We start from the raw sequence: 17,081 nt of genomic DNA, 5'->3' as shown, positions 1-17,081 counted from the left end.
ATAATACACTTACACCTCTGTTAGTTTGTTTGGTAACATTATTTAGTATCTTGACTCCTTTCCATGGAAGAGGAGGAAATTAACACTCCTGACTTCCCCTCCTGACATTTAACACCTCCTGCTTCCTGTCAGCTACACTTTCACTTTTATATCGTCACAGCTGTAATTTTTGTAAGATTTGTATTTTGTTCCGCATCTTTGATTTCTCCTTAAGTGTAGCCTAAAAAACGGAAAACAAAAACAACTACCATTTACATTATTAAACCTATGCAACTCTTGCTGGATCAAATGGATTTTATTTCCTTCCCTCTGATTCCAGCATCTAGACCCCAAAAGCTCCTTATTTTAAAATAAAGAGTTGGTTACTTTCAGAGTTTTTTTCAATTTTTTTAAATATATGTTCAATGTAGAAAATTTAGTAAATACATACTAGTGAAAAACGAAGGAAGAGAGAGAGGGATAGAAAATTAAAAACACCTGAAAGTCTTACTACATGGGGCATTTCTTTAAAATACTTCACACTGTTCATACAGAGCGATCAATAACATTGAAGAGAAAATACTTCCCTTAATGATAAGGGGAAACACCTAGGCTTCTGTAAGAAAACCCAAAATAGGAGAGATTCTGTTCTAAGTCTCGATTCCCTTCACACCACAGGCATTCAACTTTTATTCCACATACTTACCGAGCATCTACTCTGTCAGGCACTGTACTGACTATTGGGAATAAAATATGGTAAAAAATGGACACTGTCCCTACCTTCGTGAAGGTTACATTCCAGTAGGGGGAGGTAGATGTTAATCAGATAGTGACACGTAGGCATGTATAATACAGATTGAGTTCAACTACTGAAAAGGAAAAGAATTTGGTTCTTTGTGGACACATAGCAAAGGAACCTGCACATGCAGGGAGGTTGTACAGGAGTCCAGGAAGTCTTCCTGGAAGGAATGATGCTTTGAATTAAGATCTGAAGGAAGAGTGGACATTTGCTAAGCAAAGCGGGTAGAGGAAAGAGGTTAGAGAGCATTCCAGAGAGAAGGCAGAAATTCTGTGATGTGTGCACAGATGGTGCATTCAAACAACAAAAAGCTGCCCCGGCTAGAGCAGAAAGAGCCAGGGGGCAAGTAGGGGACAAACCTACTCTCAGTGCACTTCACGGCTAGATAGGTTCCTGGGCAGAGTGGAAGGCCAAGTGTGGATCCTTTAAGATAGAGATTAGACAAGAGGGAGGTCAGCTATTGGCATGGGTGCCCACAATGGAAGCTTATGTGGATCCCCAACAGAAGCCTTTGTGTGCTCCAAACTGGACATTTTTGTCAGTCACAATGGCCTCATCTAACTAACGAATGCCAAACGAATACCTTCCACAAAAGGTGTTGCAGAGTGTACAGCCACCTCATTATGCAAATGGCCACATAGTTCATCCTCTGAGACCTTCCAGGCAAATGCTGTCCCACCTCTATTGGGAAACCACGTTCTTCTCTCTTTCCTCACCTTCATCAACAAGTGGCATTACAAGGTAGGGAACACATAGGAAGCATGCCAACAGGAAGAGACACCCCTCCCCCGCCCCACCCCCACCCGAGCCTCTGGTCCTGCAGTTTGCAAAACTGCGGTAAGAGGGTGGAGGGGGCAGTGCAGAGGGGGATAAATGGACCACTCTTGTCTCCCCCAAAGAAATCTGAAGTGGAAGCTCATCGCGTAAAATGAATAAAGCAGCAGCATTGCTCTCCTTGGAGAGGACTGGAGCCTTCATCCCCTTCCTCCGTCCCCTAAGTGGCTCCCAAGATCGATTTTACTCACATTAACAAAATAGAAAGTTGATAGTTCATGCAATGGTCAACTTTTCTAGTAAGAAGACATTTCTAGGAGCAACTGAATTTTTGAAGGAAAGATAAGAAAACTTGGCAGTGGAGCCTTGTGTACCAATCCTCTGCGTGGGATGCTTCTGTAGTTCCTCATTAACTCAAAAGAAAAGCCAGACTTCATCCCGTGCCTGTGAGGCCCCCTCTGATCTAGTCCCTCCCTGCCGTTGGGGCTTCAGACTGTGCTATGACTCCCTGCATCGTTATAGTTCAGTTTACTGTCCACCCAGAGTTTGTGCACTGGAATGCTCTTACCTCATGTCTACATGGCTGGCTCCCTCACTTCATTCCATTCTCTGCGCAAGAATCTCCCCCTCAAAAATATTTTCCCTAACCACTGTCTCAAGTAGAGCTTTCCCCACTCCCAGTCACTCTCTAGCTTGTCTGTTGTGTTTTATCACAATCTGAAATTTTCTGATTTGTTTACATGTTTTTGTTTGTCTCTGTCAACTAGAATGTAAATTCCATGAGTGCAAAGATCTAGTCTAACTTGTTCAACATCATATCTGCAAAGCCTAGAGCAGGGCCTGGTGCTCAATAAATATTTGTTGGATGAATGGATGTAATAGCATTCTCATACTTGGAGGATAGTCATGTGGATAAATAAATTCATTTATTCATCTAAGAAACATATGGGATAACAAATAGTTGTTCATTTAATAAGTAATTATTGAGAAACTATTATATTCTAGGCACTGGGACTAAGAGGCAAAAATAGAGAAGGCGTCCCTACCCCTAAGAACATCATAGCATTGTGGTCAAGGTGGAGAGAATCAAGAGACATGAGGACTAATTGGTCATGGGAAGTGAAGAAGAGAGAGAAAATGAGCCCCAGGTTTTAGGCTTGGGCAGATGAGGAGGTGATTGTGCCATTCTCTGAGCAAAGGAACCACAGGTGAGAAGGGAAGAAGGTCAGCTTTAGAAATGTCGAGCTGTGGAATATCCAAGTGGAGATAATCTAGCAAGGAGGTGGATGTCCAAGTCTGGAGCTTGAGAGAAGTCTGGCTGGAAATACAAAGTTGATGAATCAAAGGCAATGCTTGTAGTCTTGGGAGCAGGTAAGACAAACCAGGTAGAATAAAGTGAGGAGAAAAAGGAAACAAAGTGAGACCTTGGTGAAAACCAACATTTAAGGGCTAGTTAGAAGTCAAACCTGCTGAAGAGTCTAAAAAGGAGAAACTAAAATGATGGAAAACAGCAGAACTCATTGTCATAGTAGCTGAGGAAGGACAGTGCCTAATAGAGTAGAGATGCCATAATAAGATGAGGACTGGAAGGTGTCCATTGAACTTGGTGACAGAGCAGTCCTTGGTAATGTTGGCCATTGCCGTTGCCATGATGCAATATAGCTAGAATGGTATTTCTGTTTGCTGTGGAGAGAAGTAAAGACTGGGAAATGGAGAAAGATGTAGAAAACTCTTGTAAGGAGCTCATCGCTGAAAGGAGGAGAGAGGAGTGCCTGAAGATACTGGCTAGAGAAACACATTCATTGATGCTCTGGAGCAGAATAAAGATCATGAAAGGAAACTACTGGGAGGCAGCCTTGGTGTAATACAAAATCAAACTTTCTAACCATTATCATTGTTCAAAAATGGATTGCGCTGCCTCCAGTTCTGTGCTGAGCTCTTGACTACTGGAGGTATCAAAGAATAGCCTGAATGTTAGATTAAGAAAAGAATAAGATGTTAAATCAGTAATCTTGGCTTCTACCATAAGAATCTAGAGAAAGAAAAGTAAATTACACACAAAGCAGGCAGAAGGAAGGACATAATAAAGATAAGAACAGAAATCAGTAACATTGAAAACAGAAAAACTACAGAGAAATATGAATGAAACTAAAAGCTAGTTCTTTGGAAAAAATCAGCAAAATTGATAAACCTCTAGCCAGACTGACCAAGAACAAAAAGAGAAGACACAAATTACCAATATCAGGAATGAAATAGGGACATCACTATAGATCCCACAGGCATCAAAAGGATAATAAAGATGTACGACAGACAACTCTGCCCATAAATTGGATGAAAGGAGCCAAGTCCTTGAGACACACAAACCCTCAAAACTCACTCAGGAAAAGAATCAATGACCTGAATGGTCCTAATTCAGTACCATTAGTACCTAATGGTACTAAAGAAATTTTATACCTAGTTAAGGAAAAAAAACTTCCCACAAAGAAAATTCTAGAGGCAGATGATTTCACTTGTGAATTCTACCAAACCTTTAAGGAAGAAATAATGCCAATTCTGCACAATCTCTTCAGAAAATAGGAAAGAGGGAAACTCTTCCCAGCTTATTTTATGAGGTCAGCATTATGTTAATACCAAAACCAAAAACATTTGTAAACTGCAAATCAATGTCTCTAATGAAGATAGAGTAAAAATCCTCAACAACAACAAAAAAATGGCAAATAAAATCCAGCGGTACTTAAAAAGGATAACACCTCACAACCAAGTGAGGTTTATCCGAAGAATGCAAGCCTGGTTCAACATTCAAAACTCAATCAGTAGAACTCACCATATTAATAAAGAATAGCCTGAATGATTAATAAGCCAAGTCCTCAAGTCATGTGATGCGTCAAAGGATCTAACTTAGAGCAATGAGCAACAGGTTATTTGATTCACTGGTTAGGAGAGAAACAGCTTAATTAAGAAAGGGAAAATTTCCCCTCTAGCTAAGAGACTGAGAATTACAGTCAGTCAGATTAGGCAGGTCCCTCTGAAGAGTTCGCTTGTCCTCCCTCTGCTGTCCTCACTTCAAGGACTGATCTTTACTACAGAAAGGAGGTTGGGGGTTCCCTTCTTGAGCAGCTGGCCTATAGATTTCTAGGATGATCCATGTTCCACCCATGCCTGGGTAAAGAAAGCCAAGGACACTCACAATCCTGATTTTTCTCAGATGCTTAGGATCCAAGAGTGTCAGAGTTGAATGAAGCCTGGATCTTACCTAATACAAATCCCAACAATTTAAAGAAGAAAAACCGAAACCCAGTAGAGGGTGGCTTCTCTGGGTCCCTGTCCCTAACCCTCTATTCTGAAATCCAGTGATCATGAGCTGGTCCTGGGGCACTAAGCCCATTAGACCATAGCCTCTAGGCCTGTCCTCCCCCAGACTTTTCCCTCCAACCTTGTGATCTATGTTTGCTTTTAAGCTTGCTTTTATGCATGACAAGTCACCATCAAAACCTGTCTGTCCTGGGTTTTAGTCCCTATTCTCTCACTAGTTGGAGTCTTGTGTGGAGAAAACCAACTAGACATGAGCCTTTTCACAGAATCATCCCGGATTAGTGGGCTGGAGGATTGGCCCAGCTACCTGCTTTGAACCCACAGGCCTCACAGTCAACCAGATAAACACAGTCTGGGGCCCATCATCTCTCTTTGATCCCACTGCCACTCATTTGAATTCTTCAACAAATTTCTTGTAAGATTATAATGAAAATGTATTATACTCATTATGTGCCAGGGACTACCCTAGGAGGCTAGGCATTCTCTCACTTAATCCTCACAACAACCCATTAAAATAGGTACTATTCTCATCCTCATTTTGCACATAAATAAATAGACTCAGAGAGGTTAAGCAACTTGCCTAAGATCCTTCAGCCAGTGAGTGAAAGAGCCAGGATTTGAACCCAGGTCTGGCTGATTCCAGTGCTCAAGTTTTTAGGAATGAAAATTCTTCCTGGTTTAAAATGAAATTGATTTTCTCTTTGTTTCCCCCCATCTCTGTTTGCAGTCTCAGGAGGAAGTCTGTGATTTGCTCCATGCTGCACCCTTCCAGAACATCCTGCCTCGAGTCTACATCAAAGGTAAGAAAGCGCTAACAGCAGCTCAGTAGCCAACTTGAGTTTGAACCTCATGCTCACTTAGTCCCGGTAAACTCAGATCTCCAGTCAAAAAGGGGGAAGGTTAAAACTTTGGGCAGCCATTGAATAGTCAGAGAATGGTAGAATTGGAAATGATACTCCCAGCCTTGTTCCTTGCTCCTTCTAGAACATCCCTAGTTTGTTTCTGTCTAGCCTTGGTTTAAGTCCTTTGAGTGATGGGGAACTCACCACCCCATGAGGTAGATGATTCCATTGTTGGACAGAGATAATAGAACATTTTTTCCTTGAAGTGAGTCTTGATCACACTTGCCAGCTCCAAGAGAAGGTTCTACACACTTCCTCCAAGTTTTAGAATAATCCATCACCAGGTCCTCTGAGAGCGTTTCCTCCCGCAGCTGCCCTGGTGTGACCTGAATCTCATTTTCTGCCTCCTACTACTTTTGCAGAGGGGGAGCGTCTGGAGGTCCGGATGAAACGCCTGGAAGCCAAGTACGCCCCGCTTCACCTGGTCCCTCTGATCGAGCGGCTGGGGACCCCTCAGGTAGGATCCTTCTACTGTGGACTCTGAGAGCCAAAGGGAACTTCAGAGGGAGAGCATTTGGTCCAACACCCTCATTTTACAGGTGGGGAAACTGAGGCCCAGGGAGAGGTAGACAAAGAATGTCTGACACCACAAAGTCTGTCAGTGGCAGGGGCAGGTCTAGAATGAGATTTGCTGACTCTCAGGCCTGAGTTGTTTCTTCTACCCACTGTATCATCCTTCTTGCCACGAAAGGAGGAAGTCAGACAAGTATCTATTATTTCCCTGTTAGGTATCAAGAATTCCGCTAAGTTATCTCTCAGAATTACAACTCCACATCCTGTGAGCCAGCAGTTCACTTCTGGATATCTTTGCTAGAAAAACACTTACAGGAAGACAAGATGTTTACTGTAGCATTGTTTGTTAAAGCAAAAACTGGAAACGACCTAAATGTCAACCAGTAAAGGATCGACTAAATAAAATGTGGTAAAGTCATCTAAATGCTAAGTACTCGCCATATAATAATGAAAAGGAAAAATTAGATCTTGATGCATCCCTGTGGATAAATCATAACACGTGGGTAGGTAAATAAAGCAAGTTGCCCTCCAATTCATAGAGGATGGTGCCATTTTTATTTTTTTAAAACACACGCAACAAAACCACATAAGTAAAACTTTTCCTAGAAAATCATACACGCCTCATTCATAATGGTGGCGACCTCTGAAGAGAGATGAAAGAGACAGAGTTGGGGGGATCAAAGGAGACTTCAGCTTTATCTGTAATGTTTAATGTTTTCAAAGGTGAATGAGCTCATGTGTTAATTCTGTAATTAAAGCTAATTTTTACAAACCTGTGCCAGTCGCTGTGAACGTGGAGATGAGTAAGACAGGACCCCTGTCTTCAGAGAACTCAGAGACTCTGCAGGGAGTCAGGAAAGAAGAGAAATGGGTAGAAAGAGAGACAACAAAAAGAATGTGGTTCTCCTGTAAGTTGCTTTAAGCAAGCTGACATTTTGGGGGCACCGGGGGAAGGATTCAGGAAGAAGAGAAACAGGGCACTGTGGTGAAACAAGCCAAGCTGGTTTGTTTTGTTCCCCAAATAAGAGGTTTAGCATTCAAATCCATTCTTGGACTTGCATTCCAGCCGTCCTCTCTCCTGTTATCACAAAAGCGTATGAGTCTGAGGACTCACATCCTCAGCAGAGGGCAGAAGGCAGCCTCTTCTCTGGGAAAACGTGGCAAGTATTTGGAGCACATTGCAGAACGCGATCTGCGAGGTGTCAAGCGGATGACCAACCCTAGCAGACCCCCTGCGTGCCACCCACTTCCTACTGAAAACGATGACTAGACGTTGAGTGGCATTTGGGTTCTTTGAGTCACCGCAGACAGAATTCAGATGCTGTGGAGTGCACACATTTTCTTTTTTGGTCTTCAGGGGCTGAACAGAGGAGGTCCTCTAAAGATTTCCTTTTAGGGAGAAATCCCCCAAGCCAGCAACATATAAATGTGTCTGCTCCACGGTTGGTGTCATCCTGCAAGAATCTGGCCTCTCGCACCCAGGGTTTGGCATGTGTTTCCAGTTAGAACACTGAATTCCTCCCCTGTTCTGGTGAACCCCATTTTTCCTTGGAACTGATAGAAATCTCAATTTATCAAGTGCTGAGTATTTAACAAACAAAAGCCTAGACATTCTGCCGGAGAGGAAATGCCACTTTTGTAAATCTCCCAGCCCTCAAGGAATACTAGTCTAAAACGTAGATGTCCCAGAGACCAAAGAAAAGTTAACAAATTATTGGTTTCTAAGCTAGCTGGGGTTCAGTGGACTAACGTAACATCTCAGTCAGTGACAGCGTGAGTCTGCTGCACATTGAAAGCCAGGAGGCGTTCGCAGTATTGCATTGTTTGCATTTGTTTCTGGGACAGATTGAGGTGGCCAATTTTGTTTTCCAGTGCTGTCATGGAAAGAACATTCTGGCAGGGGTCCTTGTTCCCCCTTCACCCCTGAATTGTCACATAATCTAGTGCTAGACAATTCATGTCTCAATCTCAGTTCTCTCATCTATAAAATGGGCTAATCACTGTTTTGCATCCTTAGTTGGGGTACCTTACATGGTCGTTAAGATGAACAAATAAGTACAAGACTTCCAGAAAACACACGGAATTATATAAAGAAGGAGTATCCAGATACCAGCCTTCTCCAAAGGGTACTCCCTGTATCCGAGTCCTCCAGGCAGAAATTGATTTTCGCAGATGCTTTTTCTGTTCCCTTGTTAACTCAGAGAAGAAGGACAGAGACAATTCATAGAGGAGAAGTCGCTCTGTAAATTAGCTCCCTTGGGAGACCTCCGTCTGGGCTGCTGACCCCATGAGTGCCTTGGGACCTCCCATTCTCAGAAAGCAACTCTCATTAGCTTTGTCCTTAGATTTGGAGACCTTACTTTGACCTTAGATTTGACTGTCTATCTCTCTATCTTACGTGGCAGATAGCTTTGGAGCCCTCTGCTCCTAGACATTTTTCTTCACAAGGCAGACAGTAATGTGTTCTGATGTGCTCGTCCAGCCAGCTGATTATTAGAGATGCAGTAACCAGAAGCCGGTTGAGAAGCCAGTGTAAATTATTAGTGGAGATCGTTTACAAAGGTCAGAGGACTTCTAATTGGAGGGAAATAAGTCTGTAAGTCAATGGCAAATTTGGAAAGAGTGACATACACTCACTGTTGCACATTCAACTGTACAGAAGTATTTAAAGTACAAGGTGAGCGTCCCACCTGATTCTCCAAGCCCGTCTGCTCCCACAGCTGCTGTTAGTCCTTCTAAAATGGTTTACACACACACCCCATGGACAGTTTTGTGTGTCTGTTTGTGGGATTCTGTGTTGTTGATATCTTTTAACAGGGTTGCAGTATACATCCTTTTCTGCAGCTTACTCTATTCGCTTAACAGTTTAGCCAACAGATCTAGACTAACAGGATTCAAATCCCAGCTTTACCACCCGCTGGCTGCCTCTGAACCTTAATTTCTTCATCTGTAAAATGGGGATGATAATGACCCCTACTTCATGGGGTTGATGTGAGGAATAAATGGAGTCAATACTTTTATCGAGTACTGAGAACAGAGCCTAGTGTATTACACACACTCAGTGAGTATGAGCTAGGGCAGTAATAATAGTACAGTAGTAATAATCCTGGCAGTAGTCTATCTCAGTCTTTTCAGTGGCCTCTAGTATTTCGTTACATGCATAGATTGAAATTTTTTTAAACTATTCCTCCATGAATGGTATTTACTTCCCATTAGGTTTTACTTAGCACAAGACTTCACTGCTGCTGCACTCAGGTTTGTAAAGTTAGCGCCCTGCTCTGGGCAGACATCAGTCCTGGTGAACGGACTCCAGGTGCAGCCAGCTCCAGGGTTCAGGAATCTCTGGTGAGGGGTAGAAGACGGGGTCTGAGATGAGGATAGAAGGTTTACGCACCCTTCCGTTCCCAGCAAATCGCCATCGCTCGAGAGGGTGACCTGCTGACCAAGGAGCGGCTATGCTGCGGCCTGTCCATGTTCGAGGTCATCCTGACCCGCATCCGGAGCTACCTGCAGGACCCCATCTGGCGGGGCCCACCGCCCACCAACGGCGTCATGCACGTTGACGAGTGCGTGGAGTTCCACCGGCTCTGGAGTGCCATGCAGTTCGTCTACTGCATCCCCGTGGGGACCAACGAGTTCACAGCTGAGTGAGTACCCCCAGGGAAGGCAAGGTCACCCCTCAACCTGCTTCTCCCCCAAGAGGCATCAGGCCACCAGAGCTCAGCCAGAGAGGTGGACGGGGTGGGCTGCCCAACTACTGTTTATTGAGCATGTACTGCGTGTCGGTCACTGCTGGGTGCTGGACATGCACCAATGCTGAGCAAAAGTAGACGGTTTCTGACTTTGTGGGGTTTACGGGGCCAGGGGGAGACAAAAAACAGATGTAAGGTGCACCCTTTGAGGCTGCTTTGCAGGAAGGGCAGGAAGGGCGACCGATGCCCAAGAAGAGAGATGAGTGGGTTAAAGGAATTTAATTCACAGACTAGAATTGAGCTTGAACATTGCCTGGAATTCAGATCCTAGAGGGGAGAAGGGGACATTCCAGGAAAAGCAACAAGTCGTTGGAGGCAGAGATGGAGCATGTGCCTGTGAGTGTGTGCATCAGGGCCTCTCTTTCTGAGACTGGAAGCTGAGCAGGTTAAGAGGGCAGGAGGGAGCTCTGGTGAGGGTTTGTCAGTAGGAACCTCACTGTCCACCTCACCCCCCACAAGACTCCAGGCTTCATAGAACAATAAAGGCTTCCCTGGCGGAGGTCAGGCCCTAACTTGCCCATGGTGGCCTGGCTCGTGAGGCCTCTCCTCCTGATAAACAGGAGGCCTTTAAGAGTAACCCAGTCCTGTCCCCAGAGAAGACAGACACAGAGCCCAGTTCTTCCTTCGCTCACCCAGCTACGCCTCAAGAACAGAGTGGTAAAGGGGGCACACACGGCCTGCCCTCCAGGAGCCCAGAGCTCTAGAGAGGAAGCACATGAGGGCCAGAGAAGGCTTCTTGGAGGGAAGGCGCTGGGACTGGGATGGGAGGCTGTGTCCAGAGCAGCTGCTGGGGCCGCCCTTTCAGCCCCAGTAATGGGGAAGCCAGAAACTCTGCCCAGTCTAGGCTGTGGCTGCTGCTTCAGGAGAAAGAAACAGCCGAGAGATGAGTCCACAGCCTCCCAAATTGCTGGTGAGGGTTGGGGGCCTGCAGGCTGAGCTTTACCAGGCCCAAGAAGACTCACAGACCCCTCACGCCAGCAGCATCGGCTCCTGCGCCCACCAGGCCCCGTCCCTGTCCTCTCAGCGTGCGCTGGCCAGTTGGTCTCCTGGTTTGAAATGGCCCTTCCCCTCACAGGTGTCCCTCTGGCTCCATTATGGAGCCAAGACAGATTCTCCTTTGATTTGCCCAAAATAATCAGCCACATAAATCTGAAGGGCTGGTTGGATTTTTTCCTTGCAAATTTGTCTTCAAAAGTAGTTTTTCTTACATCAGTGGGGTGACAGGCTGACACCCCTTTGCAGTTAGAAGGGCTTATCATATAACCACAGTCCCTGGAACAAGTGAATCCACACTTGCAGCTTCATTTGTATCCATTTTACGGATTAAGAGACTTGGCCCAGAGATGGGCCCTGCTCACTCGCTGTACTCCTGGTCCAAGATGAGGGCCCCTGCTCCCTCCCTCCCCTGCCTCTCACTCCAGCTGCTTCTTCTCCCCACTCCCAGGCAGTGTTTCGGTGATGGCTTGAACTGGGCTGGCTGCTCCATCATCGTCCTGCTGGGCCAGCAGCGTCGCTTCGACCTGTTTGACTTCTGTTACCACCTGCTAAAAGTACAGAGGCAGGACGGGAAGGATGAAATCATTAAGAATGTGGTAAGCAGCTCGTGGCTGGGGCCTGGGAGATGGGGCCAGGCCTGAAAGCAGGCGTTCACCTGAAAAGGAGGGTGAGCTGCTTATGGAGGCCAACACCCCACACTGCAGGTAGGTCCAATGACACTCAGCAGCCTTCTCCTAGGGGGACCTTCTCATAGGAAGCCATGAGTCACTTGCTCATAACCCACTGGGATGAATCAGGTCACCTGCAGGGCAGGGCTGGGCTCCAGACCTGAAATACACCCTCCCAGTGCCAGTCACAGTCTGCTGATGCTGCTTCCTCATCTGCACAAACTTTCACTCAGTGCGAAAGTTGTGCAGGCGCCAGGATGGGAGAAGCACTGTCATGGGGTAAGCAGGGCTGCTGTGGGAGCATCAAGAGGGCTGTCTGAACCTGGCTGAGGCCTCCGGGAAGGTTGGCCAGGAAAGGCTTCCTGTAGCGGTGATGCCAGGGCTAAGTCCAGAATGACCAGGAGCAAATAGCCAGGCAGAATATGGGGTGAAGGTTGGGAGAATGTTCCAGACAAAAGGAACAGCCAGAACAAAGGCACAGAGGCGTGAAGATGTATGGCTGGAACAAAGGGTGAGTCTCCGGGACCAGCTGAGAGGAGGAAGAGGCAGAAGCCACCTCATAAAGGATTTTTTTTCCGTTATGGTGGAATATATATAACAAAATTTGCCATTTTAACCAATTTTAAGGATACAGTTCAGCGTCGCTAGGTGCACTCACATTGTTGTGCAGCCATCACAAACATCCTTCTCCAGTACTTCTGCATCTTCCACGTCTGAAACTCTGTACCCGTTAAACAGCTCCCCATTATTCCCTCCTCCCAGCCTTCGGTAACCACCCTTCTACTTTCTGTCTCTATGAATTTGACTACTCTATGTACTTCAGATAAGTGGAATCCTATAATAATTGTCTTTTTGTGACTGGCATATTTCACTTAGCATAATGTGTTCAAGGTTCACCATGTTGTAGCATGTGTAAGAATTTCCTTCCTGCTCAAGGCTGAATAATATTCCATTGTAGATATATTACACTCTGTTTATCCCTTCATTCGTTAATGAACACTTGAGTTGCTTCCACTTTTTGGCTCTTGTGAATAATGTTACTATAATCATGAGTGTACAAATACCCGTTCGAGTCACTGCTTTCATTTCTTTTGGGTGTATACCTAGAAGTTGGAATTGCTGGATTATTTGGTAATTCTATTCATTTTTGAGGAACCAACCTACTGTTTTCCATAGTGGCTGCACCATTTTACATTCCTACCAGCAATGCACAAGAGTTCCAATTTCTCCATATCCTTCCCAGAATGTATTATTTTCTGGGTTTTTTTGATAATAGCTATCCTAATGGGTGTTAAGTGGTATCTCATTGTGGTTTTGATTTGCATTTCCTTAGTGATTAGTGATGTTAGCATCTTTTTATGTGCTTACTGGCTGTTTGTTTATCTTCTTTGGAGAAATGTCTATTCAAGTCTTTTGCTGACTTTTTAATTGGATTGTTTGTTTTTTGTTGTTGTTGAATTGTAGGAATTCTTTATATATTCTGGATATTAATCTCTTATCAGTTGTATGATTTGTAAATATTTTCTCCCATTCCATGGTTTGTCCTTTCACTCTGTTGATGATGTCCTTTGATGCAGACAGGTTTTTAATTTTGATGTAGTCCAATTTATTTTTTCTTTTATTACCTGTGCTTTTGGTGTCATATCCAAGAAGTCATTGCCAAATTCAATATCATAAACCTTTTCCTCGATGTTTTCTTCTAAGAATTTTATAGTTGTAGCTCTTATGTTTAGGTCTCCAAACTATTTTGAGCTAGTTTTTTGTATATGATGTAACATAAGGATCTAACTTCATTCTTTTGCATATGGATATCCAGTTTTCCCAGCACCATTTGTTGAAAAGACCATCCTTTCTCCATTGAATGTTCTAGGCACCCTTGTCAAAAATCATTTGACCGTATATGGAAGAGTTTATTTCTGGGCTGTCTATTCCATTGTCTATATGTCCGTCTTCATGCCACTAGCACACTGTTTTGATTCCTGTAGCTTTGTAGTAAGTTTGCAAACTCAAAGAGTTTTATCACCAAGTTAACATTTGATTGCTGACCTCTGAGAACCCATAGAAGGCCTTTAAGCAGGAGAGTGACATGATCACTGAAGCATCAGCACCCTGGACCACACCCTCACTGAATTCTTCTCTTGCTCTTGATTTATTTCTCTATCCCCTCCTCCCACTCCTAACCTGCTCCTCCCTGTCCTGCTACAGCCCCTGAAGAAGATGGCAGACAGAATTAGGAAGTACCAGATTTTGAACAATGAGGTTTTTGCCATCCTGAATAAGTACATGAAGTCCGTGGAGACAGACAGTTCCACCGTGGAGCATGTGCGCTGCTTCCAGCCCCCCATCCACCAGTCCTTGGCCACCACCTGCTAGGCGGAAAGTCCTGCAGACCCTCAACCTGGAGAGGGAGAAGAAGCAGGAGAGAGAAGGCCACGGCCAGCCTGCAACAGGGTCCGACTGGACAGCGTGTGGGATGGACCTAGAAGCAAACAAGAACCTCCCCAAACACATCTACACCCAAGGGCTGGGCCTGTGCATGCTCTCCCATGACATCTCCATGGTGGTTTTTCCATAGTGTAAATGAAAAAAAAAGAAAAGAAATGGCAGTATGTGCTTTTTTCTTCTTTTTTTCCTCAGCTGTGTTAAGAGCCCTAGTTTCACCCTTTCTTCATCTCATGGCCCCACCCCACATCCATGGTTGTTTCCCAAGATGTGACCTCCTGCCCGGTGCCCACATGTAACCCCAGGACTGAAGTCTCAGAGATCATGAAAAGGGTGTGGCCATGCCATAAAATGTCAGCTTGGCCTGATGGGCATGTGTCCACTTTCTGGCTTCTTCACCTCCTGTGGCTCCCTCCCTCCAGTTCCCCAGGTGGCATCTCCTCCTGCTCTGGATACCAGAGATTCTACTGCCAAGAGTACTCCTGGACCAGACACTGAGCCATAGTGTACAGAGAATGAGGTTCCTGGTATTGGTGCCGTGGTAGATGTGTTGGTTCTGGCCTTCCATAGAGTCCCAAAAACCACAGGGCACTCCTAGAGAACTTCGAAAGGCATTCACAACTGTATCTCACCGAGTGAAATTGGGGTAGGAAGATGGTCAGGCCTGCTGTTGAAGCAGTATTTATGAACACAGCCAGGAATTCCATGGCCCCAAAGAGAAAGCTCTTCAGCCGTCTTATCAGCTTGATGGTGCGATGGTCCTTTATTCATTAAGCAAATACTTAGTGAGCACCAAGCCACATAGGGTGATGGACACTGGGGATGCAGCATTGAACAAGTCAGGCATGTGTTGCCCACAGCATTAGCTGGCGACCAAATTAGGGACCACCTCTTTGCCCAGACTCTCTCATCAAGGAAAACTCCCATGAGAAAGAAAATATTAAGGAGTTATTTTAGTAGAAGCCAGAAATATCTTGGGATCAAAGAGGTAAGGGGTATAAATAATATTTGTCAGTGAGTTCTTAATACTAAGATACTCCCCCAAAGAGGAGTCCTGTTTTAGTGAATCAGGACTTTCATTGTCCTAAAAGATTCTGAGGACGTTTTATCTTTTGCTCTCAATTTCCTTAATGTTCCTTAACTTAGATTTTGAGGTATGCAGCATATCTCACAGGGACAGTCTACTTCCATTTCCCAGACTGAACCAGAATTCCTTGCAGAATCTCCCACTAAGCTTAGGACGGAAGCCTTTGGGAAGTGAATGTCTTATTACAGAGCATCTCATCTTCAAAGGGAGTCTGTGACCCTGAGCTTGTGAGAACATATAAAATGAGACATTTGATATTTCTCCCCAGCCAAGGGAGGAAAAGAAAATAGAGCAGTAATGGTCCCCTCCCTCAGGGAAGATGAACGGAAATGGTTGCTATTAACCAGATGGCCCGTTTTAACCCCATGGAAAGAGCATGGAAGTGTCCGTAGTAAGAGATTTGTGTAATGTATTCATGCACAACAGGGAGGAGAGAGAGGGGGATCACCAAGTGTGGTCCAAAGGCCACCAACATCAGGACTTCCTGAGATTAGCACATCTGAGGCAGATTCTCGTGCCCCACCTCAAACTCACTGATTGTGCGTCTCTTGGAGTAGGGGCAGGAAATCACTTTCCACAAGCTATCAGAGTTATTCTGTTCCACGTGGACGTCTGAGGACCACAGCTATAGAGGTTCTCTCCACTGCTAACCTTGGGCTTTGAGCTCCCTCTGAGCCATGAAAGAAAATATTTGTAGGGAAGGAAAGTGGTTCGGAGTGGAAGCTGGCAGATCCTCCTGTCTGGAGCTGCCACTTCCTATTCTGACTTCTTATCTTTTCCCTGTTGATGACCATAGATGTGTCCCAAAGGCCAAAGGGAGAGTTACAGCACATGATAGAAGTGCACAGTAGAAAATGCCTTCAAAACCCGCATAAAACCTCTCAGCTCCAGAGCCTTCTAAATCTTCAGTCCTGTCTGGGAACAGTAGCTCTTTCAGATAGATGACCAGCTCTTCAGTCCTAGAGTTCATTCCAAATCCTTGACCATTGCTTTTGTGGAGATTTGCATCATCCATTTGATGAGATTGCTATTTCAAGAACAACCCACCCTCCCGCCCTGCATTCAAAACCTTGAGTTTGACGTCTGGGTAGAATCCCATTATCCTCAAGAAGCTTAATCCCAATAAATTGAGGTCTTCACCTTCTGGAGGGAGACGTTTCATTTCCCTGACTCGCCAGCAGCATTTATTTAGGAACCCCGACTACATTTAATATTCTTTCCTTCTTGGTATTACTGCCCCAGTTTTGATTTTTTGTGTGTCTTAAGAACCAGGAAAAAAAATCTTAGGTTTTAAAAAGTTAAAAAAAAAAAATCTGTTTCAGAAACTGTCAAATGTACCATATTTGTATTAAGAGTTGGGGATTTTTGTACAATGAATTTACATTTATTTATGGTGACTTATATTTACGCTTGTGATCAAATAATGATGTTAAATTCTTAAATCGTATTTGCTATGCAGCTGAAGATGATATTTTGCTTTGTATTTTGGGGTACCTGTGTTGAGTTGATAAACATTTCCATCTCCATTAAAACTGCTTCCAAACTAGTGAAACCAGCGTCTTGGTCTTGATTCTCGGTCGTATTCCAGTCCTAGCTGATCTGTGGGCCACGTTAAGACTAATGACTAAGGAAACAATCTGAAAGAGAATGGGAGGAGATGGAGATAGAGCAGATCAGTGCATCCCAGATGAATGGTTTGTTTTGCTTTCTCACTGAGGGAATTGCCTCTTTACAAATTGATGTGCACTGGGCAAGATTTAGGAGATGCTTCCTGCGCTTAGGGATTTCACAGTCTCGCTGAGTAACTCAACACCCTAGGTCTCCAGTTTTAAGAGGAAGAATAGGAACTAGTATTTA

The 17,081-nt window shown here is 44.6% G+C and overlaps 1 protein-coding gene across 10 annotated transcripts in view; it reads left to right on the top strand.

Moving 5' to 3' along the window:
* Nucleotides 1-16,776, top strand: part of CYFIP2 (cytoplasmic FMR1 interacting protein 2) — a 125,237-nt gene extending 108,461 nt beyond the window's left edge. For all 10 annotated transcript variants that reach the window (XM_023617332.2, XM_023617329.2, XM_023617333.2 and 7 more), the window contains 5 exons: nucleotides 5,592-5,664; nucleotides 6,129-6,223; nucleotides 9,688-9,926; nucleotides 11,476-11,623; nucleotides 13,901-16,776. In XM_023617332.2, coding sequence (XP_023473100.1) covers nucleotides 5,592-5,664; nucleotides 6,129-6,223; nucleotides 9,688-9,926; nucleotides 11,476-11,623; nucleotides 13,901-14,068 — 723 coding nt within the window. In that variant the 3' untranslated portion in view covers nucleotides 14,069-16,776. The remainder of the gene's footprint in view (nucleotides 1-5,591; nucleotides 5,665-6,128; nucleotides 6,224-9,687; nucleotides 9,927-11,475; nucleotides 11,624-13,900) is intronic.
* Nucleotides 16,777-17,081: the final 305 nt, after the last annotated feature.

Source organism: Equus caballus, chromosome 14 (assembly GCF_041296265.1).
Source record: "Equus caballus isolate H_3958 breed thoroughbred chromosome 14, TB-T2T, whole genome shotgun sequence".
Lineage (NCBI taxonomy): Eukaryota > Metazoa > Chordata > Mammalia > Perissodactyla > Equidae > Equus > Equus caballus.
The sequence above is the reverse complement of the archived record's forward strand: the minus strand, read 5'-3'. Positions and strand labels throughout refer to the sequence as shown.